The sequence below is a fragment of the Thermobia domestica genome, chromosome 9, assembly GCF_964235325.1.
Source record: "Thermobia domestica chromosome 9, izTheDome1.hap1.1, whole genome shotgun sequence".
NCBI lineage: Eukaryota > Metazoa > Arthropoda > Insecta > Zygentoma > Lepismatidae > Thermobia > Thermobia domestica.
In genome coordinates, this window is record NC_137462.1 from 117369284 (window position 1) to 117387731 (window position 18448).

Consider the following 18448-nt stretch of genomic DNA (forward strand, 5'->3'; position numbering starts at 1 on the left):
AGAACTCAGTTCCTAACTTTTGACTCTAATTTTCACCAAATTTGCTAATGATTGATCAAGTAGTACTTGAAAATTTTTGTTTCCCGCACGGACAGGATTAATATATAAAGTAGTTTTGGTAAGCTAAACTCCTCAATGAGTGCATATGAAAGAGACCTGTGTTAGATATTACTTTTCGCTGGTGGCGTGTTTCTGCACTTGTAGAAAACCTACACTATGTTTACAAGTGTAGCGTTACTAGTGTGAAATTATTACAAATGCTGTAAGAATTCGTATCACTGCAAAACCCACATTAACACTGTCAGATGTTGAGGAGTTTCATGGTTTAGCTCCAAAGACTATAACATTTACAGGTCCTGATAACCTTTATGCAGAACCAGGATAAAAGTATACTCTTCCCATTATATTTATTCCTTTGTTCTTCCGCTTCAGAGATCGAAACACATACTGAAGTTCGTTTGTGAAAAAGCCTGGTATCTCATGCTCTCTCTTTCCTCATAGCCTTTCTGCATCCAAATGGCCGTGTTTATAAACGTTATTTATAACTTTTATGTATGTTTCTTCGATACCACTTCCTTTAACTGTGTGAATAACTCCCGAGGTCTTCATTGAATCGAAAATTTTTTCAGAAGCACATTAAGGGTAACTCATACTTGTTATCATTTTAACAGTTTTCTCATAACTTGAAAATAACCTACTGTGATGTAACTACTTCTACTTGCAGCATGTTCTCTTGGTTGGGCGAGTTTTTAGATCTATCTAATCGGAGAGTCAGTGCTTTAAAAAAATAGGCTAGTTCATAAATCTCAGGAAAAAGATTTTTTAGCTCTATAAGTGCGTAGTGTATTATTTGTGTCATTTTTCATTCAATTTTTGATCATGGTACTTCCTCACTTCTAGAAAACAGTTTGTAGTCATTGCTTTAAAAAAATATGCTTGGATTTTAACGGTCCTTTGTTAGTTTATTTTACTCTCTAATAACTCCATCTCCTGGTACTTTTACTTGATTCATGTTTCTTATAGTGTAGGTAACTTCCTCTTGAAACGCTGAGTATCTCAGGCTTTCACCTTCACTTTCCGGTTAATCGCATGGACATATTTGTTGTTGAATAGTTGAATCTATTTAAGTATTTCTTCATAATTTTTGGTGATTGTACCATCTCTTTCCAGCCTTTTAATCTACTACAATATTTGCTTTGGCTGTTGCTAAGGCTGTGCTTTGTTTTCTTAAGGCTCATATTACATCCAATTATTTTTCTTATGAGATTGCTGTTAAACTTTCTTATATCTTCTCTAAAGCACTTTTATTTTGATTGACAACGTTCCACATATTAAATTTTAGATGTCGCATTATCACTATTATCTTTCATTTCTCTTCTCTTCCTCATCAGATGTCGCATTTCTTTGAAGATTCTCTTCTCATTTTTCTCTCTCGTAAAACTCCTTATGTACGTAGTTGTATTCATTAGAATGTTTGTGGTCTCCCTGTTAGCTTCTGAAATGTTCATGTCCTCTTCGAGTGCTCCAGAATAGTTTTTCAGTCTCACTTGAAATATGTTACGCTACTCTTGAAGAATCTTACTTCCCGTATTCTTTCCTGACGCCCTACAAGCTTTCTGATTTTCAGAGAAGTTCACACCAAACTATTCGATTGTCACATGCTGCGTTTAACCCTTTTAGGATTTATGGTATATTTATATACTATGGTGTAATATCGTCTTTAACTGCTTATTTAGGTTCTATAATTGGTATTTAAGCCGTTTTTTATTGGCCAAGTCAAGAATAGACCAAAGAACACCCCAGATGCGTTTTTGAACCGGATAGTCAACTTGGCGGCGCCAAGTGAGGGCGGAGGGGCGTGTCTTTTATTCTTAAGGCAAATTTAAAAAAAAGATAGCGTTTAGTTTTCAAGATATCAGATTGAAACTTTGCATACGGATTGTGTGTACCTTTGGGTATTTATCAGTTTTTCTTTTAGATCCCTATGTGAAACCGAGGCAGGGCCCGAGTGGTGCAAGTGTCCCGAGGGAATGATTTTTCAGAATAAAATTTATGTTTTCGTTATGTTTCTCGTTCAGGTGTATGGTACTGACATGTTAGTGATACCATTCGAAAGGACTCGTTATACTGAAGAAAATTACGTTTGAACCATGACTGTAGGCCAAATAGTAATGACGCAGTTTGCCCGCAGTAACACGTGGAGGCATTTGCTAGTATATATGAGTCGTAAGAAAATAAACCAAACGTATATGGACTAAAATTCAGTGTTTTATCAGAGTCTGAAGTATGATACAGTAGAGCGTCGATTATCCGAACGTCGGTCAACCGAACGACCGCTTAACCGAACTGTGTACTCGCTCGCACCTGTTACTCTCCCACCCTACCGTCTATCATCCCCCTCACTCCCAAACCTAGTTTCCCACAGTAGTCGCCGCACTGAGCCACCGCTGGCGGAACATTGCTTCTAATGGGGCCTTCATAAGGCGCTGCTGACCGACCAAGCCGCCAGTCGCTGTGTTTCAACAATCAGCACACTTCTTTTTATGAATAAATTTACTGTACAGTACTTCTTTTTGGCAAATAAACATGTACAGTTCGATTATCCGAACAAACCAGTTTTCCGAACACCCATGTCCCCCAATTACTTCGGATAATCGACGCTCTACTGTATATATATATTGAACTGAGAGTGAAGTTATGTGTTTGTTATTTGGAAAAGGGATAGATGTTATAACCAGTGGTGCTATTCAGCCGGTTCGCTAGAACTGGTTGTTAAAATATTTCGAGTTCGCAGAACTGTTTTTTATACCCAGACAAACACATACACATACATACACATGGTCTAGCTAAGAGTGAAAGAAAAAAACCAAATAAACTTGTGAAAACACCTCGGTACTTTTCCCGCTCGCTTGCATTATTGTGAAAACAAATAACTTTGAAATGTTTTAATTCAATGGGCAGACAGAAATGTGAATGGACACACAGAAATTTGAATATGAATTCTGGGATCTGTGAGTGTAACAAATGTGATACTTATCTAATGCCTATTTCGTGTGTTACCTATCTGTTTTTTTAATGACTCCGATATCTTTAGTTCGGGATTTAGTTCGGGAGATATGCGCCTTCGAAGCAATGTGTACGAAATAGTATGGTCCTTTCATCGATATCTCGATCGATTGTTTGTCATGACCCTTACTATCACTCCTCAAAATATGGCCCTTTCCCGGCGGGACACCCTATATATATATAACAACAGAACCGGTTGTTGAAAAATTAGAATAGCACCTCTTTTTATAACTACTGTTTCTGTCTTTCTCAAACAGTGAGGTGTAATGGCTAAAAAATTGTGTCCGTGGGTTTCCTCTGCGTACTTCCGTTTCTTTCCACATTCTCATCCACCAATTCTTCCATCATCATCCACTTCTCTTAATCATCGTCTCCCTTACTCTAAAGACGATAATCATGGGACGTTAAACTGGAATATTTCATTTCATTTCAAATTTTGGGGACAAAAAAAAAAGTTCCTATCGGGACAGTTTCGAACCACAGAAAGAGATTAGCAAAAACGTGCATTTGACCAAAAATAGAAAGAAAGAAAAAGAAAAGGGAATATATAATTGCTCAGAAAGGTCCTGTATTTGCTCTGAAATGAAAAGACTTATATTGTTGCATTTTGAAAATATTTTAGGAACTTATTATTTGTTTCTAGAATTAGAAAGGCTGTCACAATGTCAAAATGCAACTTAAAATCACCCAAATATCCGATTGTATTGTTCGTTGGAACTTTTTGTGTGTATGAAATAAGCATCATTTATATGAGTGTAATACAATTAAAAATTTATAGAGAAATGTGCAAATGATTTACATAGTCGCATATTTTCATAATACAGTATTAATATTATATTAGCCAGTAATTTATAGATGTACAAAAATAGGAAAATGTTTTTTTTTTTTTTAAAACGCCAATATCATGGAGAGAATTCTTAAGAGCATCGACCTGAGTGTGTTAAACAAAATTTAAAGTTTAGAAGTCAATTATACAGTGGCGAATGTAGAACTTAGAAATTGCCGGGTAGGAGGGGAGGCAGACAGACGCCAGGCTATGAAGTTATATAATGAGTTTACTATAAACTTTCAAAAATATAAAAATAATAGCTTAAATTATTTTTGTCACTGAAGAAGTGGGGGCCTAGTTCCCCCGGCCCTTGGCTAGATCCGCCTCTGTAATCATAATTTCGAGATATATCCTTAACTATATTAAATTTTGTCGTCTTGCTAGCGTTATTTTAATGAAAAAGTTGATGAATGTATCCTACAATACCCGTTTTACCTAACAGATAGTGTGGTTATTGTACAGCATCGATTTTCAGATTTACCAAAAAAAAAAAAAAAAAATCGTTTTTCTCGATTTTCTCAAAAATTACGCATGAGGACTTACGCATTCCATATAACCTTGTTCAGCTCAATAAGATCTATTAATTAACTTTGTTGTTGTTGTACGTTAATAATATTTTAAAATTTATACCTCAATGTAGCCTCGTTAGCTTCTCCGTGAATTTGCTACTGGTTGAGAGTGATATTACTGTTAAAAAGTAATTTTATATTTGTGGTACTGTGTAGCTTATATTCAATTTCCTGCACTTTCGGAATGATTTTTTTTTAAATGTTAATAATTTCTATCTTAGGAAGTGTTTAATTCCCTTTTCCACATTACTGAGTAGCAGTCGTTGGTATTTGTCTCTCTGGTAACGTATACACAAAGGTTACTATGATGGCTTTCAACGAGAACTCATTGCAGAAATCAATACACGCACAAGATTAAGCCATATGATCACTAATTCTGCTCAAAGCATTCCCTTCCTAGAAACGTTGCTTTCTGATGAACTAGCTACCCCTCCCGCTACGCTTCTGAAAGTGAAAGCACCACCGGTTGATTGACGGCGTCAGTTGCAGTAAATGCACTGTCAGGTGTATCAAACTGTATTATTACTCCTTAAAAAAATATATTTTTTTTCCTTTACGAAGGAATTTCAATTGTAATGGAATACGAAAACCATCATTTACTAAGAAAACAACACAGAATACACAAAGCATGTCTGAATAATGGTAAATAAAATATCTAAGGAATGACAAAAATAATTGTATTATTAAATAGTAATAATAATAAGGAAAAACAATGTGTTTTTTTGACGGTACATCTGTTCGATATCTTCTCGGTTGCAGACGCAGAAAATGTCCATTTTATAATCTAGATTCCGCCTCCTTCCCCACATATATTTTGTAATATCTACTGCTTTACAATAGCGACTCCAGGCACGATCCCTTGTCCAACTTATGAAGTATCACGTGGCAGAGTGAGTTTGCATATACGCATCTCTGCTGAAATTCCAGAGGGAAGAAATCCCACAGGGGTTTAACTCAGGTGACTAGGGATGGGAGAACTCAGTTTCAAAGGAACTTTCCCTATTGAGATGCACACGCCATGACTGCAACACTGCTATTCCTAGCAAAGGGGACAATTTCTATATTTTTCTACGCATTCAAATATGCGTTCTATTTTGTTAAGTTAATCATATTGCAGAAAGCGTGTATCACTATGAGGATGCATGACTGTCACTAAGCTGTGTGATACTGTATATAACAAAGTAATATTATATGTGTACAGTGTTTTACTGCATAATTTATAGATTTTAAATATATCTATTGATGGGTATATTGCTTTAATTTTATTTTCAGAATTGATTAAACCTGTCTGCTTACCAGATGAAGCACATCCAGTAAATTTAGAACCTGGGAAGCGTGCAATTGTCGCTGGATGGGGCAGTGACGGTAAATATTTAAAACATTATAATTTGCCATTAAAATAAATTCTGGTCACTCTGATTAATTAAAAATATCCGAATTATTTGTGTTCCATATTGTCCCAACATTAACCATATTTATTTTTGGCTATAGCATCAAGAGGAGATACGTAAGCAGGAACTTAGTTCTTATGTCGCAATTCAGCATGAGGATAAATTATATTAAAAATTGTAAAACCATCCCTAAAATTCCACTAAACTACATAAAAGTTGGGATTTGGGTGATCTGGACCCCCAGGACCTATCTCCTGTGTACGTCTCTCATCAAGAGTATCGAGGGGAAACCCTCATTATTGTCACTCGAATCAAGGGGAGGCACCACTCCTTTTCTCTGATAAGTTACTAACAGGCAATGAAAAATTTGTTTAACTTGTGTGGAAAAACATTTCATTTTCTGTAATAGCAATTGAAAACCATTAACATAAAATTATGAAGATCATTTTTAGTTCTATTATAGGAGTACAAATAGGTAAGATTTTTCCTTAGTAGGGCGATGGGGAAGAGATATCACAGCGAAATAACGTAATAGTAGTCTCAGCTGGGTCGTGATGAAGATAGCCCAAAAATACCCTTTTTCATTTACTTTCAACCAAATTGTGTATATTCCTGAATCAAAGACGAGGTTTTCGGCCGCAATTTGGTGTCCAAAATGTAGAGTCGTCTTGCTTTCGCGCTTATATTAGCTCGTACAATGTGGAATTTTATTTTATTGAAGAGAATTACGAGCTTCCATTAAGCTCGAACTTTACTCTCATCGTCGCCTACGCTTTAGCCTTGAACATTCGCAGATTCAGTGAACCCTTCTAGTAAGGAAAACTAAGGGATATCTGTATCTGATTTGCTTTTTTAGTATTGTTTTATAAGGTTTTAGAGTACTTAACTTCTGAAAACCAGAAATATAACCAGTATACGCTGTAATGTAAAAATATATGAGTCTTCTTGGATTCAGAAATATATAGTACTTGGAATCTATTAAAAAAAAAAAAAATAAGATTTTTTAAAGTTGTTTAGGGAGACGAGGCAGCGAGAAAGAAATGTGGGGAAAGTTTTATACTGATTTTCTTTCAATGAAATGCCAGTGTATATATATGTTGACTTATTCATTCTTCCTCGTAGGGGCCGCGGTGGCTCAGTGGTAGGGATGCGCTCGAGTCGAGACATGTCTCGAATCTCGACTCGACTCGACTCGAATTCGAGTCGAGATTCGAGTCGAGACACTCTTTGTAAAATTCGAGACGAGTCGAGACAAACGTATTTCTCGACTCGAATTTTCGAGTCGAGACTCGAGTCGAGTCGAGACAGCTGGTAAAAATCTCGACTCGACTCGAATGTCTCGAAAATCTTTCTATAATTTTTAATAATATTTTGAAGAAAGTACTCGCTCAGAAACACTCGGCACGAGAATTTCGGAAACTGCAGGACTTGTCAGGTGTTCGAAGAGTGCTGTGGTGATTGTCTTCAACAAGTGGCGAAACCAAGAGGAAAAGACGTCCAAATGTCGAGGGGTTGGGCGCCCCCTACTTCATTAAAGATGTGGAGAATAAGAACGAGGACAGAAAAAGAGAAAGAGAACACTGACCGTTGGGAATTATCCCTTGTTGAAGCGATGGTTGGAGTAATAAAACCAGTTAGTATTTCCGCTGTTGTATTGTTGATTTCACAGAAATGTTCAAAAATAAGCAAAACGTGACTCTGCACAAGATGTTTACTTACCCATAGTTTTATTATTGTCAACTGAACCCTGAGTGTCTGGGATGTTTCTGTCCCTTCTCACTTTACAACTTGAGAGGGGAGGGGGTATTATCACCAGGGTACCACTAGTAGTACACCGCTAAAAGAAATGCTTTAGTGCTGCATCGGAAGCGGCATGTTTTGTATATATTTCTTAAAATGTTATCCATTCATAAAGTATAAATTCCCCCACCCTCCCCTCATTCTGTTTCCAATACAGAGAACCGACTCTTTAAATGAAGAACGAACCCTGAACCTTCCCGAAAATGCTAAAATGATTGATGCGTACAAATAAGAAATCTGTGGATGAATCAGAAAATGCAGATACATGAGAAGATACTTGATGCAGTGCAGTCCAACACATGTAAATAGATTTGAAGTGTTCATATTTGTGTATGTATACGTGTGTATGTGCTTGTTTCTGAGTATTTATATGCGCGTGTGTCTCGTAATTGTTATATTAATATCCACTGGATTAAATGAAAGTATAAAATGGATTTGATGACTGCCAAATTGACGTCACATTGATAAGTCATTATTTTTTAATATTAATAATATTAAATTAGATTATAGTTTAGCGTCGTTTTTAGGAGCAAAGCTCTACAAGACGTAAACATACAGTTTAATGTCGGATTTGAAACACATGAGCTCCTACCATGAATCAAACCTCGTTCGAGAAAGGCGCATCGCTAACAACATAGCAACGGAGAGCTAAACATTTAGTAATATGTATATTAAGTTGTAAAATTATATTCGTTTAATTTTCACTAATATAATCTTCACAATGTAAAGCATTCGCTAGACACGTTATCTTGTTTAAAAACAAAAAGCCTATCTCTTATGTTTCCGTCTCGGGGTTGGACTGCGGGATAATAGAAATCCGAAAGAGATGTTTTTATTATATTTTGTACAGTAGATCTGCTCCTTCATAATCTCCGTGTTTGATAAGAATGAACCTCCCTGGCTCACGAAAATGTATACGTAATATAACAAACCATGAACATTAAATGCCAGACTAATATAGCAAACATTGAAGATGTTCCCCTAGAAAATTTTCTTCGGCCGTTCATGTTTGGAGGTACACAATTTCGCAACTCAGTGGATACGATGTGGATGTATTCAAAGTCCACTGATTTACCCATCAAATTTAAATTTTATAAAAATATTATCAGTGAATACTAATCTGAGGAGAACTATTTTTTTTTTTTTTTTTTTTAATTCGAACGCAAAAGCAGTTTTTTTTCCCACCAGGTCTCGGTAATCATCCGGTACGAAAACTGAAGTTTGTACAAGTGTTTGAGAAAGGGGTCCTCCAGGAGTGTTATTTATGGGGTAATTCCTGCGTTTGTTATATACATATATAGATATAAATATAGATATACTGTATACATATAAAGATAAGTAGGAGCGGGTCTTTAAAATTAGTTCGGAAAGATAATATGAAAATCTGGTATAATTTCCAAGAATCTATCTAGTCTAATATAAATAAAATAAACAGTTTGTTTGTGAGTTTGTCTGTCTGTATGCGGCCTGGGGACCAGACGAGTGGACCGAGAGTTACCAAATTTTGGTCAGGGGTACCTTGGCCTAGGCCCGAGATCAAGACGAAAAGTTGTTTTCAAATTTCGAACCAGGGGAGTCTCATGGGGAGGCGTTTACCGGAACCGGCTTGGGAACCAGACAAATTGACCTAGAGTTACCAAATTTTAGTCACGAATACCTTGGTCCAGGCTCCAGACCAGAGTTAAACGATTTTTGTCAAAATTCGAACCAGGGGGGTCTCAGGGGTTGTTTACCGGGACATGTAAAAGTAGTAGAAAATAACAGATATGAGTGTTGAATTCATAGTTTTCGCGGTCGCTGAAATCAATGGTGAAACTCCGATCGCATTAACTTCCAAATTCATGCTATGCGGCACCGGGTCGGGGGTCAACGGGAAGGGGGAGTTGAGATATCGAGACATATAAAAGTAATCCACAATGACCGATATTAGTGTCAAATCCATAGTTTTCGCGGTCTCTGAGATCAATAGTGACACTTCCATTAGCGATGATTTGCAAATTCAGCTACAATCGCATGTGGGCCGGGAGTCAGCGGGGAGGGGGGAAAACTGAGACAAGTAAAAGTAATCCACAATGACCGATATTAGTGTCAAATCCATACTTTCGCGGTTGCTGAGATGAATGGTGACACTTTCATTAGTGATCACTTGCAAATTCAGCTACCATTGTATGCGGGCCGGGAGTAAGCGGGGGCGGGGATTCCCGTACATGTAAAAGTAATACAAAATGACCAATATTAGTGTCAAATCCATAGTTTTCGTGATCGCTGAGAACAATGGTGACACTTCCATTAGCGATATTTGCAAATTCAGATACCATTGTATGCGGGCCGAGAATCAGCGGGGGGGGGGATATACCGAGAGATGTAAAAGTAATCCACAATGACCGATATTAGTGTCAAATCCATAGTTTTTGCGGTCGCTGAGATGAATGGTGACACTTTCATTAGTGATCACTTGCTAATTCAGCTACCATTGTATGTGGGCCGGGAGTCAGCGGGGGGGGATACCGAAACATGTAAAAGTAATACAAAATGACAGATATTAGTGTCAAATCCATAGTTTTCGCGGTTGCTGAGATGAATGGTGACACTTTCATTAGTGATCACTTGCAAATTCAGCTACCATTGTATGTGGGCCGGGAGTCAGCGGGGGGGGGGGATACCGAAACATGTAAAAGTAATTCACAATGACCGATATTAGTGTCAAATCCATAGTTTTCGCGGTCGCTGAGATGAATGGTGACACTTTCATTAGTGATCACTTGCAAATTCAGCTACCATTGTATGCGGACCGAGAATCAGCGGGGAGGGGAGGATATACATGTAAAAGTAATCCAAAATGATCGATTTAGTCTCAGATCCATAGTTTTCGCGGTCGCGGAAATGAGGGTAATACTTCCACAGGCCTTGACTTCCATGCGAAGAATGGGTATATTTATCTAATATATATCTACATCTATCTATCTATCTATCTATCTATCTATGTATATTAGGGTGTCCCTTATGCATACCCAAAAAACGAAATTTGAGATAATCACTGGGCCACCTCTTATATTTTTTCCTTTCCATATAAAATGAATTTGAGCAAAATTTCAGTTTGATACGATAATAATTAGAGGTCGCTCAAGCTCAACAAAGTTTATTAGCTTTTTTCTATTGTAAGCCATTCATACAATTACAAGAGAGCCTTACCTGCGCAGGTCTACGTAACCGAATGGAAGAAAACATTTTGTTCGTAACACATTTGGTGTAAATACCACTTTTCATACATACACACATTATATACAATACATAATTACACACATACATCTCTAGTGATTTTCTTTACTAAGAGTTTCTTTCTTGCAGTTGGGGAAATTTCGTCTGTGCTCTTGGACAACTTGCAGCAAAAACTGTCTTTGAGGTTCATCACGAACAATCGCTCTGTTAAATTCTTGTGTTAGAGCAACTGCTCTTTCAGCACTATCATTCACAAGGTTCAAACGCCGAACAATTGCCAGTCCTATTTTAAAGTCTTCTCTTTCACCCCATGTACTTGGATCACTCTGCAGAAAGTGTGTAGGTATGCCAAGTCACTGAAAGAACAGAATCGATTTTCTGGTCACAAATGAATCAATTTCGGCATGCAAGTATTTGCTTGGGTTATCAATAATCTTGCGTTGAGACGGAGTATTTCCCCCTTCACGTTCTTTTAGAGCCTTTACCATTCTTCGTTTACACTCTAGCGACAACGTTTGGTCAAAATAAGCCAAAGCGACCAGCACCTCACTCAAATACCACAAATGTCTCATCAGCTTCTGAAGCGCAGCCTCTGCAACACGTGGAATCTTGCTCTTGAATTAAATAAGTCCTTGAAGTAGTTCCATATCACAAGCGGGAGCGAGTTCAGCATGCGTTGCTGTAAACCATGCTTTAACATAAAACACAGTCAAAAAATGCAGACTTCTTGGATTCCCTTTTCTGCCTGTTTGGTTATTCGAAGCTGAGAATTAAGCATGTAAATTTTGGAGCTGTATAGTGCCTTCGATAACCACCTGGCATGATGAATCGCACCTGGTCTTCTAAAGTGAACTCTTCTCTGTGGTTGCTGTCCAAGAAATATTACTATTAATTCTAGAAGTTCCAGATAATCAGCTCTGTAATGATCTGACTGCAATTGACGTTGTGCAAAATCCAGAACAGATTCTACGTTGTTTCCCAGTAAATCAGATATAACTTTGTTTAAGATACCGGGCTCATATTTGGTGAGATCAAGTTTGTCCCAAAATTGTTGTAATGTCTCGAACAATGCGACATTGGGCCCATTCGTTACACTACCACAAACGCAAATTTTAAATACATTAGCAAGCATTAATTCCAAAATGTGATGATGACATGGAAAGTTAAGAAGATTTCTTTAAAAGACGCTGTAAGTGCGTGCAGGTACCCGATGCATTCCCTGTATTACTCGCAGTTGTGTCAAAACACAGTGCAGCTACTCTGTCGGCAATTTTCCAGTCCTTTAACAATTCAACAACTGCTGTAGCTTGTGCAAAACCAGTGGTTCTTTCTAATTTTGCGGCTCCTAACACTTGGTCTTCAGTTTTACCAGACAAGTCCCTAACAACCACAGGTAAACGTTCTATTTTCTTATTGTTGTACTCGTCATCCATTACTTTGCTGTCCCACTGAACCTGAAGTGGCCCCTCGGGTTGAAATTTGGCTTTCAACATTTCCGCTGATGCTTTACGATGATTTTGCCGACTACGTAAAACTGTTGAGCGGTTTATAGCTAGTTTAGTTGTATCATGTCCTAAGCTCTGTGCAGTAGCAGTTATTAAATACGGTGCTTTCCTAACGCTCACTTTAGTTCTATCTAATGTTGCACACAATTCAGAAGTAAACACACACTGTCTTGCTTGTTTCTTTGGTGTTACCTTCTGTAGAGTTGGTTGAAGGTTGTGAGTAAAAGTGTCATTAGAAATTCCATTTGAGTCGTCACCTTCGAGTTGAAACAGAACAAATACTTGCATCCAAAGTCACCACTGTTTCCTTGCTTTGACGTTCCAGTTCTTTCTGTTTCATTTTGTTAAATATTTTCTGTCTCTCTCTAGATCTTGACTCTCTCACGGCAAGTGTTTTATCCACACCACCCATTGTTCCTGGGCGGCCAGATTATCGTTGCGCTATGAGGAAGTCTATCTTCTTTATTCTTCATCACATCCAATGCATTAGCACAAGCGATATCAAACATTTTTTTTCTAATTCACCCACAAACGGTTTTTCATTATTCACTTGTGTATTAGTTTTCCTACTGGCATTTTTCTTTAATTTGGACCACTTCTCAAATAACTGTTCAACTTTGGTGACCGTGTGCTTCCTCGCACGAATTGGAATGCGTGCTCTTTCCCTAAATTCCTCAACTTCTTGCATTACACAGTGTGAACTTTCTCGTACAGTCTTTTTCAACAATAGGTGATGATGGAAAAACAATTTCAGGACCTGTTTATTGGAAGGGAGTTCGCTACCTAGTATCACATGGTCTGTGCTGCCCAGCAAATAAATTTAACTATTATTTCTAGTCGAGTAGGAGGTTTTCTTTTTCTGTTCCATTTCTCACTCAAAATTAATGCACCGAGATCCTCTCAAACGTCTTACTGATTGATGGTACACCAAACACCACGATCTATTAGCGTACCAGATACAGTAAAGAAAGCCAGTTTCCTTAACCAAGTTTAAACTCCCAGTTTGCACGTAAACGACAACGGTAGTTTGGTTATTTAATAAGAGAAAGACCTTAAAATTGATCTCTAAATATAAATTGGAACAAAATCCTGCACACAGATTAATTAACAAGACGTTAAACAGCAAGGCAATTCTGTGCACATTCCACAAGAAATTATTATCAATGGCTCTTTTCTTTTGTTACAATAGTTCTGCTATCTGTTGGACATCTCTTGAAGTATATACGAATAGCAACTTTCTGTATATCTGATTTCAAAAGGCTTGAGCGACCAGTAAATATTTGAATACTAAAGAAATTTTTGATGTGTAATCTATTCTAACGAAAAAGAAAAGAAATAACGGGTGGCCCGCTAATTTTCCCAATTTTCGAAAATAAGGGACACCCTAATGTATATATATATATATATATATATATATATATATATATATATATATATATATTGATCAAAAAATTAGGGAATCAGATGAAAACACATGTAAAACTTCTTACGAATAATGTGAGAACACTGTATCTTGTCCAGTTCAGATTAAAATCCTGAAGGCCCAACGTGCAAACGAACCGTTTGAAACATCTGTGCACGTGATCAGTGACGTGGCGCTAACAGATATCATTTTGTAGTGTGGCGCTGCCAATACATTCCAGCTCCAGGATACCTTTGTTTTCATTGTGTTTAGTGCGTCACAAATCTACGTAGTGAAATTGCGCAACAACGTGATTTGCCAGAATCGTTGGCATGGCGAGCTGTCGGCAGGTTGGAAGCTGGTCAGTTACAGCGGGAGGTGTCACATGCCATAGGAGTGGCACAAAGTGTGATTTCCCGATTGTGGAATCGATTACAAACAACTTGAAGTGTTCGAAGAAGACAAAGACAGAGCCGTCCACTAGCAACCAAAGCCAGAGACGATCGTTATCTCTTGTTAACAGCCCGTCAAAACCGGCGTCAGAATACAACTCTGCTCCCGCAAGCCTTCCGAACAACAACAGGACGCACAATATCCACTCAAACGGTCCGCAATCGCCTTCGAGAAGGTGGTCTCTACGCACGTAGGCCTATGGTGTGTGTCCCATTAACTGCACGACACCGTGTTGATCGAAGAGCGAAGGTAGAGGAACATCGTGGGTTGGGACGCAATGAATGGGGCAATGTTTTGTTCTCTGACGAATCTCGATTCAGTGTGGAGCCTGATAATCGACGTGTTTTCATCTGGAGAGATTGTGGAACACGACAGAATCCCATGTTTGTGCGAGAAAGATCCCAGTATCATGGTGGTGGACTGATGGGGTGGGCAGGAATCAGCATTGGTAAGCGTACTGAGCTCCACATCATCCGAAATGGCTCTTTGACGGCTCTCAGATATAGGGATGAGATTATGAAAACTCTTGCTCTTCCCTATGCTGGTGCCATTGGTGATTCGTTCCTTTTCATGGATGACAATACTCGTCCTCACAGAGCTCGGTTAGTGGATGAGATGCTGGATGCTGAGGGTATCGCTCGGATGAAGTGGCTAGCATGCTCTCCGGATCTCATTCCAATTGAGCATGTCTGGAATATGCATGGCAACGAATTGCCGCTAGGCCAGTAAATCCATTAACCATTCCAGAGCTGGAAGTCGCTCTTCTGGATGAGTGGCACAACATTCCCCAAGAACTCATCGATAATCTGATTGAATCCATGCCACGCAGGTGCGAGGCTCTGTTGGCTATTCGAAGTGATCATATGACATATTAAGGAACAATCAGTGTTGTTGCCTTGCCTGTTTGTGAGCAGTTAGAGAGGTACACACATAACCGTCTTGTGTCATGAGCCATGTGAACAAGGTTTTCCGTGCCCCAACACCAGTATGTGCCCCATTTTTCTAGTGTATCTTAAAGCATTCCTTTTTGTAAGATATATATGAGTCAAACACAAGCTTATTCATACACTATCTTAAGGTCTTGTGTGATGTTTCAGCTGAATCCCTAATTTTTTTGAGAATTATATACAGTATAGTGGCGGATCCAGGATATGATCAAGGGAGGGGCTAAACCATAGTTTGCAGTTTTATCCAGTGTAAAGCTGGACTGAAGCCCATTTTATGCAGTGTATACTTGAGTGTGAAGAGAGGGGGCGATAGCCCCCTTGGATCCGCCTCTGTGTGTATATATGTATATATATCTACCTATATATACATACATGATCGAAAATGGCCTCGAATCCATACTCGCTGAGATGAACAGAAGATGCCGTTTAAATCCACAAATTCAGCCCCATTAGTACTCTAAGGGGGATGGTGACATGTAAAGATAATTGAAAATTATCGGTATTAATGTCAAATTCATAGTTTTGGGGCTTCACAACTTCATTGGGGACAGTTTTGGTGCCCTTTGCGTCCAAAATGAAACGTATTCTCCCCGTGCGAAGAACGGATATTCTGCTAGTCTGTAATAATAACTAACGGAAGTTTCACTTAATATATTTCTCGCTGCTCAAATTTACTCACTTGTGCGGTATATGTGTGTAAAGTAGAACTAAAACCTGTTGCTTTAAGTATTTTTCCGTTAGCGAAATACATTGCATATATAGTAGGACGTCGATAATCCTAACATCAAAAATCCGAACGCGGTCCCTAGAAACTTTTTACATTTTGTCTTAACGCGAGAAACAAACAATATCGTGTCCATCGACGTTATGTGAAGTCAGTGTTTTTACAAAAGTTCATTTATATGTAATTGTTCATGTATTTTTATTTTTATTTTTTTTATTAGGCCTATAAATTTTAAGTGTGACTTACAAGAACAGTGTTATTTAGAGTACAAGCAGGTTCTTCAGAAACATTAAATGTAAGTAGCCTTACGTACGGTATTGTAATTACTGTATGTACTGAATAACCACTGTATCGATAGAAGAACATACCGTACAGTATATGTAAGCCTAAATGGCATTTTCTTGGTCATTTTCGAAAATCCGAACAATTTGAAAATCCGAACTACCTGTGGTCCCAATTAGTTCGAATTTTCGACTTCCCACTGTATATGTTGCAGACATGTTACAGCAAGTAAGATTACTAGCATCAGGCCAACAAATAGTTTTTAAACTATATTTTCCTGTTTTTGCCAATATTTCCGAACAAATGATTTTTTTCTAATGGTTTCAAAATTTCCGGAATTTTACATACAACAATGAAGATATCTCTATGAAATATGTTTGATTTAACATATTAACTAAAATGATTCTGTGATTAGCAAAAATGATGATTCTGATAATACCCAAATTTTCCGTTTTTTCCCCAGCTCGGGAAAACCGTAAAAAACTGTCTTTTTACCCAAAATTTCTGTTTTTTTCACAGACCTTTACAACACTAGTCTGAACACACGGTGCACCGAACACTCCTACCGATGGCGAATGTTAACACCACGACATCGGCAACTACAACTGAAATGAATACGTTACCATCGCCACTAGAGCTTGGCACAATGGCAGAGTGTTGCATTATCTGATGAATCCCGATATCATCTTCATCATGACGATGTGAGGGTGCGAATCCGTCGTGTTCCAAGCGAACAGCTCCTTGACATCTGTACTGGGGGGCGGAGACAAACTGGCTGCGGCTTAATTATTATCTGGGGAACATTCAGGTGAGCATCCATGTGTCTATTGGAGCTCGAGGAAGGCACCATGACGACCGAGGCGTCACACGCTGCTTGCAGACTACGTACATCCCTTCATGACGGCCATGTTTCTCATCGGTAGTGGCATTTTTCGACAAGATAATGCACCATGTCACAAGGCCAGGAGTGTGATGGACTGGTTCGAGGAACACAGGAGCGAGTTCCAAGTGCAAACTCTCCGGATCTGAACCCAATCGATCACATCTGGGATGTGATTGAACGTGACCTGAGGGCGCATCACCCCCTCCCCGGAATTTACGGGAATTAGATGACCTGTGTGTGCATATGTGGTGCCAACTCTCTCCAGCGACCCACCGAGGAACATTGCGACCACGCCAAGACGCGTTGCCGTTGTTATTCGTGCCAAAAGGTGGACATACTAACAATTAGGTAGGTAGTCATAATGGTCTGGCTGATGTGTGTGTATATTTTAACTCATATATTTTGTCTCGACTCGAATTTCGAGACGTCTCGACTCGAATTCGAGTCGAGTCGAGACAGAGACTGTCGAGTCGAGACACGAGTCGAGACAGCAACATATTTTCGAGTCGAGACACGAGTCGAGACAACATTTTCTCGAGTCGAGTCGAGACAGGCTTAAATCTCGACTCGACTCGACTCGAATGCATCCCTACTCAGTGGTAGAGCGTTCACCTCTGGTGCTTGAGGTCCCGGGTTCGATCCCAGCCTCCGCCAAGTGAACTTTGTGGTGGACAAACACCGTGTGCGTGGGTTTCCTCGGGGTTCTCGCATTTCCTCCCACTTCCTTCATTCCACCATTTCATTCATTACTCATCATCACCGTCTCCTTTAGCCTAATCGGCATAAGCGTGGGACGTAAAACTCAATGATTTCATTTCATTTTTCATTCTTTCTCGAGGAACAGTGTGCATTTTACTTATTTGTATATCAGAAATGAATTAAGGTACTGTGCCGGCTCAGTGGTAGAGAACTCAGCTCTTGTCCCTAAAACCATTGTTCGACCCCAGCCCTCACCAAGTGGGCTTTGTGGTGGTGTGTGTATGAGGGAGGGGTCTCTTTTTCCTTCCACTGTCGTCATTCTACTAAATTTATTATCATCCATCTCATCATCATTGTCTGCCTTAGCCTCAGTGCATAATCATGAGAGTTTGAAAAAGAAAGAAACAAATTGTCATGAAAAAAGCTTACTGGGATAAAGCGATAAATTTGTTGTCTCAATAATAGGATTATTTGAAACATATTGTAAGTATAGCTTCACATATTACATGTTGGATACATTATATGAGCATTTTATAATATGATCATATAAAATAGCCACAGAGCAAAGAAATTTTCCAAATTATACTATTAGTCCGGCGGTTAAGAGCCACAATTTTAGTGAACTCTGCATTTTGTGACTAAAAGGTCACACCTCGCATAAACGTTCTTTAGACTATAC

The 18448-nt window shown here is 38.6% G+C and overlaps 1 protein-coding gene across 1 annotated transcript in view; it reads left to right on the forward strand.

Moving 5' to 3' along the window:
* Positions 1–18448, forward strand: part of LOC145694964 (venom protease-like) — a 186675-nt gene that overhangs the window by 159838 nt on the left and 8389 nt on the right. Inside the window, exon 5 of the mRNA XM_081771778.1 lies at positions 5737–5829. Coding sequence (XP_081627904.1) covers positions 5737–5829 — 93 coding nt within the window. The remainder of the gene's footprint in view (positions 1–5736; positions 5830–18448) is intronic.